This window comes from Microtus pennsylvanicus, chromosome 1 (assembly GCF_037038515.1).
Source record: "Microtus pennsylvanicus isolate mMicPen1 chromosome 1, mMicPen1.hap1, whole genome shotgun sequence".
NCBI lineage: Eukaryota > Metazoa > Chordata > Mammalia > Rodentia > Cricetidae > Microtus > Microtus pennsylvanicus.
The window spans coordinates 47949821-47956414 of NC_134579.1; the positions used below are offsets into that span (position 1 = coordinate 47949821).

Below are 6594 nucleotides of genomic sequence, written 5' to 3' on the forward strand. Positions count from 1 at the left end.
CAGTCACCCCTGAGCAACCCTTTCCAGCTCTCTGAGGGAACGCACAGTAAACCATTGTTTTACCTCAGCACCCAGCGTAGTAAGTTCTTGTCTTACTTTTGGACCTTAAGACATTTGGTGGGGAAGAAAAGATGAAGGGGTGCTGAAATGAGAAAGAGATATCCCTGTGCTAGGCCTCCAGAAAGAGAATATACCCTTGCTAGGACAAGGCCTACCATCAGGTGAGGCTAAACACAAGATGGTCCGACTTAAAAGATCAACTCTATAGGAATGACAGAAATCAGCCTCTTCTAGAGTCTACTTGGGGTTGCTTTGGCCAAAGCAAAGAAGTGAGGCTGTGAAATGATGGGGTACACAAGGTAAAGGCAGGAAGCCTTTTGGGGGGACATAGTTTGGTCTTCTGTTGGTTGGACTTTGATCATTCTGTTCCTGACCATGGCAGATCATCTCACCTTACCCTTATGGTGCCTTGCTAGATCTCACACTTAACACTAGTAATTGCTTTTGGTTTTGTTTTCCACAGAGACAATTTCTATGTAGTTATTTATTCATTTACATATTATTGTTTTTTAAACAATCAAGGGGCAGAATAGCAGTAATGTAAAAATGATCGGTTTAGCATTGAATCCAATTATATTTACTTAATACTTTTAGCTTGGCCCAGAGCAGAAGACCCTTGATGCTTTCCCTGATTAACTCTCTACCTCAAGTCTCATGGCCACCTTCTATGACCAAATTGTATATGTCAAAAATAACCTGTGTTCTATTGAACAATTCTTATTCAAAATTCTTATTTCCTACTGCTGTTCTGTTTCCATGAAATGACCCTCTCTTTTTTTATATAAATAAGCTACTTTTGTATGTCTTTCTAAAACTTTAATAATAGGATTTTGCAAATATGTAAGTTGAAATGCCAGGAAAGTCTATGTTCATATGAAGTGTGTTGTCTTTATTGCCCATTGCCTTAACTTGCCCCGTCAGTCGATAATGTCCTTGGACTCAGAAATGGTGTCTGACTTACCAGTCCATTCATTCCATGCCTATCACAGAAGTCAGCCCACCTTGGCACACCCACAATCTATCCAATGAACTTTCAGGAGACCATTCTGGAGGCCCATTCTCGAGTGCCCCTCTGCAATAATTACAAAATAATCACTTCCGAATGAAAACATAACCTATATCCTTTCTTGAACACCAATTTGTGGACTTTTCAAAAGTAGAAAATGCATCAGTAAGCATTCTGAAGATTGCCTGAGTACTTGGAATATGCCAAATTATTGAGGGTCAATTTATAAGGATAAGTGAGTGACCCAAACTGCTCAAGAACATTCATGAAATATTTTCCAAGAATTGTCTTGCCTTCCAATCACACTTTGATATCCTTGACAACAGATACAGGCAACGTGTTTCTCAACTCATAACATTTTTGACACCACATGTGTGGGTTTTGTCTCTGCATCAAGCAACTCTCCAATTCTCTGCGGATAGCAATGAGTATCCAATGACTCCGCATAACTTAACCAACTATACAGTTCCTACCTTTTTCACATAATAATGTTTTGACGGCAGATACCAATTAGAAATTGTGTACCCCTAAGCAATCTATGCTGTTTCTACAAATCAGGGGTTCCCCCATAACCCCCTCAGTTGTGATAATTTGTCATAGTTAAGACATTTCATTATTATTTGTTCATTATTTGTGGCATATTACATATGATAGTATAAAGAACACAAATGAACAATTAGGCGGACCACTTCATCTAGGTGAAGCCTAGACAAGCCAGAGCCAAGAAGTTCCTCTCCCTCTGAGGCTAGAACTCAGTGGCTCCCACCAAATTCTCCCATATAGAAATGTTCAGACCCTGATTTGTAGGTGTTTTTATGGAGGTCCTTTTATGAAAGCCTGATTGATTAAATTGTTAGCCATTGGTGATTGAATTTAATCTCTAACTTCTCTCCCCTTTCCAATATGGCCTAGAATTGAAAGATACAGCATGGCAATGCCATGAATCCTCTGTTTTTCTGGGCACTTTCAGGTACCAATCATCTTATCATTATGAGAAAACCAAAACAAAAAAAAGCAATATTCTTAGAAGTTCTGTACTAGCAATGAAGAACTAGACCATGATGAAATATGACAGCAAAAGACAGCCCATCTCCTATCATTTAGGAAGTTATAAGAATGTCAGAAGCCTCTTATCGGAAAGCAGGGACTGAGACCACAGGAACGTGTCTTTCACTTCTGTGCAATTAAGTGTACTTTATATCAAATGTATTATACACAAAGTAATGCCAATGCAAGTCAACCAGTGCTATGGTTACCAGGATGAATCAGTAAGTACTCCGTAGGAAAGAGTCTAGTTGTCACATCTGCCCCCAAAGGATCAATCAGATTGACAAAAGCATAGTTACGGGGGAAAAAACAGAACTGGGAGACAAAGATGTTTATATGAAAGGGGGCTCCAGGAGCCGGAAATTTAAGGTTGCCTAGTAACAGGCTGTGGGTGGAACAAGGAAATGAAACAGCTTAGTGTTCCATTCATTTTTTAAGAGCTACAAATGCATTGCATTTATGAGTGAGTCAACTCCCTTCCCATCCTCCTCATCTGGTCATCCTCCACAGCTCCTTTCCCATCCGACACCCCTCCTCCTTTTGTCCACTCATGGGAAGGAAGAGATGGCGATAAAGAAGAAATGACAGACTGTTATGGTGGCTTTCCTATTTGCATCTCAAATCCTTCCTTGGAAGCACTGTGTCTGTCTGGGAAAGAGGGGAATTCTATGGAAGTACCCAGAGATGGCCTAGGCCTGCTGATTTAGGCAGCACTCATTCTGCCCCCAAAGGAATTTAAATTTTAACTTACTGATATAGAGCCACAGAAGTGTCCAAGCTGTGACTGCCAGGATAAACAAAAATACTGTGAAGAGAATGATCTTATTTTGAACATTCCAAAGGGCAACTTTCTTCTTGGGTTGCTTGCGAGACCTGGGTTTGCCAATGGGTTTTCGAGGCAGCCTTCTCCCGGGAAGCTTCCCCGGGGCGCTGACCACCTGAATGGAGATGTTGGATATCTTTCAAAGAAAAGACAAATCATCGATTAGAAGTCATCTCAAGCTTGGAGCGACTCATGCAGAAGACATTGGTGCCAAAAGGCCTATCAGTCAAACCTGTGTGAGTGCAGTAAGTGGTTTTGATCAGTTACAAAATGGAGCTCAGAAAATCTAGACATTAGGCCTGGCAAAATAGCTCAGTGAGTAAAGGTGCTTGCTACCAAACCTGGTGACCTAAGTCTGACTCCTGCAGGCCAGTGGTTCTCAACCTTCCTAATGCCACCACCCTTTAATTCTGTTCCTCGTGCTAAGATGGACACCCCCAGCATCATAAAGTTATTTCCCTCGCTGCTTCATAACTGTAACTTTGCCACTGTTAGGGATGGTAATATAAGTATCTGTGTTTTCCGATGACCTTAGGTGACCCCATGAAAGGCTCACTGGACCCCAGAGGGATCAGGACCCGCAGGTTGAAATCCACTGCACTAAACCTACAGCCATAGAAGGAAAGAAAATTTCTGAGAGTTATCCTCTGACCACACACATGCACACTCACTCATATATAAAGAAAAGGAGAAACTAGGCATCGTGCCAACCGTAGACGCAACCTCCCAGGTCCTCTCCAACCCTATTGAATGAAGCCAAGGAGCAGAGGTCCTATCACATGGAGGCAAACAGACAAAAGGATCTGAGGTTGGGAAATGAGGATGGTGTCCTGATGCTTGGGTTGGCACAGCCTTCTTTATGCATTTTTTGAGGTCTTAGTTTTTAATTTGAGATCCAGAAGGGACTGGGCTTGGGGGCATTTGCTTTATTAGACAAGATCTCACCATGTAGATCAGGCTGCCCTTGAATTCATAATTCTTCTGTCTGTGTCCTAGGTGTTGGGATTACATGAATGTATTAACATGCCCAGATGTTTTTATGACTTTTAAATGTGTGTGTTATCCTGCTTTTCTCTTGTCTCTTATTACTTCTGTCTCCTGGCAAGATTGAAAATAAGAACACAAGTAGGTTTCTCACAGAAATACATTGATTTCCTCATCGGAACTTTCTGACTGCTGGACTCGGGAGAAAGCCTAAAGAGGTGTGGTGGTTTGTGTAGGCCCAAAGAAAGAGACGCCAACACAATTGCTTTGTCACAGACAGCCACTAAACTGATGGGTGACTCAGTTTCTCCATCATGAATAAAAGAATAATTTTAAAGTAAAGCAAGGAATGAAGCAGATGACTCATTGGCTGGTGAAATTGCTGGTTTATGTGCATTCTATGGCTTGAAAGGAGGAAAAATACATTATTTAACTCTACCCTTCCTCCTCCTTTATTTTCTCCTTTCCCTCCTGTCATCTGATTCTGTGAATTCTTTAATAATGCATATGAGAGTTTAGCTTCTTAGACAAAGAGATTTATACACGTCAGGGTAACTAAACTCCAGTGATGAAAGAACTTTTAAACACACATTCTCTTAAAGGAAGCAATGGAGGGAGGGGGTAAAGAGGAAGAAATAAGCTCCCAACAGCTGTATTAGAGTTTTCTCATCTTCTCACTCTCTCCTTTCTCTTTCCTTCAGAGTGCCATGCCTTCCCGTCTTTAATCCTGCCAATTAATGGGAAAATAAGGGGCCAAGTACACTTTGCATTATAAATGACGCCCTCATTCTTTTTGCCAAACATCCTTGTCAACCCTTGGAATGAAATGCTGCTTATGTCTCTCCTGGTGAAACCGAACTAGACAGACTTCATTTCATGTGGCTTCCTGAAGGGGCGAGTTTGTTCTTTTGGAAAGAAAATAAACCACTTTCAAGCATAGCATAACTCCAAAGGAGTAAAAGAAAAAAACAGCAATGCCAACACATGTAGAATATCCAGACTCGAGCTGGACCTTTAAGTACCAGAACACAGTAGAGGCAGTCTCAGTGCTACTGATTAAAGTTTAAAGTGGAATTTACATCGAGATCAGTATGCTTTCCTTGGGGTTTTCTAAAAACAGGCACTAATCAATTACCAACTACAGTCTTTCAAAACAAGCTCACAGTCACAAAATCTATTAAATACTGTAAAAAATTAAGTATTTATTTTTTTGTTCTCTTAATTTTTACAGGGACATGAATGCATTTCACCAACAGGGTCAACAGTACACAGTGTTCAAGTAGAATAAGCAGGGGCTTCCCACTCTGCACTTACTTTCAGGTCTGAGGATTTGCAAGAAGCATCACCATTTTCTTTGTCCATTTTCAGGCATCTGTGTGTGTCCACTTAGAGACGTCTGCAGGCCAGCCAGTGTTCACTCACTCCTGCACATGCTCGCTCAAGAAGAACTGAGAGACGGTCACTGTGCCCAGCTAGCTTACAGAGGAATGGAGTCAGCTTACCTCCCTGGGTCCAGTTCGGAAACTGAAGCTGCCTCGTTGCTTCACTGTAAAGTTAAAGGGACCTAGCGCTCAGCATTTCACCCACAATGGAAGGTTTCTGAATGTAAGTCTACGATGAACCAAAGGCTCAGTTCCCTACCAGGAGCTCAATTCAACAGTCCAAATACATTGATACGCGTCATTAAGATTGAGATTAACAGAATAGACCTTTTCCTTTTGTCCTCTATGTGTCCTCATCTTAACGGAGATTTCAGAATTCTCATCCTGCTGTTGTTTGCCTTTCTAAATCTGTAAGATCAACCTCTTGGCTCAAACCATCGGAGGGAGATTTAGTCTATTTATGCTAAGAAGTCTTTACTGATTATACAACAGAAAAATCACGTAATTTAACTGGATGGAGTCTTGGGAGAGAGAAACTGGAGGACCAAAGTTTGAGGATATCCTCAACTACATATCTTTGTTTCCAAAGAAAGTAAAAAAGCCATGAACTTTCTGCCTGGTTAATATATCTCGCATGCTCCTGAAGGAACCCTCTCCACCCTGCCCTCAGCTCTCCCACCCTTCGAAATCTTCTACCTCGCAGCCTTTCTCCCATCTCTCCCCATTGTTTTGGATTCTATGAAAACCTAGGAGCCTTTCTGATGTAAATCCCCTATAGCCATCTCTTTAATAACAATCTGGATTAGATCTGCAGACGGAAAGAGCAATGCTGGAAAGCAAGGTCAGAATTCCTCTTGTTGCTGAGGAAACTCACACAAGCTAACACATCTTTCTCGGAGAGCCCCATCTGGGCATCATGGGGAGGCTTTAGGCTTTATAATTTAAAGGCACTAGAAGGTTTTAAATTAGGCCTTTTAAAGTTTAAACCTTTAATTAGGTTCTTTCTGATTATTCTACTTTTTTCTAGAATAAACTCATATTCTATTAATATAGGCAAAATATCCACACTAAGCAGTGATCCCTAAATAACGGTCCCTAGCAGTGGTCCCTAAGCAATGGTCCCTAGTGAAGACATTATCTCTGACCCAAGTTTAGTCAGACTCTCCTGAGCTCTCTTTCTAACTAGACTTTGTTCTTGGACCATGTCCATCACTCATCTAGGTCAGTCATGGAAACAGACTTGCTAAGGTGATTCTGTGGAAATTCTCACATGCTTGATGTAAGATGACTCT

General features: G+C 41.3%; 1 protein-coding gene across 1 annotated transcript in view; it reads right to left on the bottom strand.

The window, feature by feature from the left end:
* Positions 1 to 5344, bottom strand: part of Tmprss7 (transmembrane serine protease 7) — a 38611-nt gene extending 33267 nt beyond the window's left edge. The window contains exons 1-2 of the mRNA XM_075963806.1: positions 5235 to 5344; positions 2865 to 3072 (exon numbers count right to left, since the gene is read on the bottom strand). Of these exons, the coding sequence (XP_075819921.1) occupies positions 2865 to 3072; positions 5235 to 5282 (256 nt within the window). The 5' untranslated portion in view covers positions 5283 to 5344. The remainder of the gene's footprint in view (positions 1 to 2864; positions 3073 to 5234) is intronic.
* Positions 5345 to 6594: the final 1250 nt, after the last annotated feature.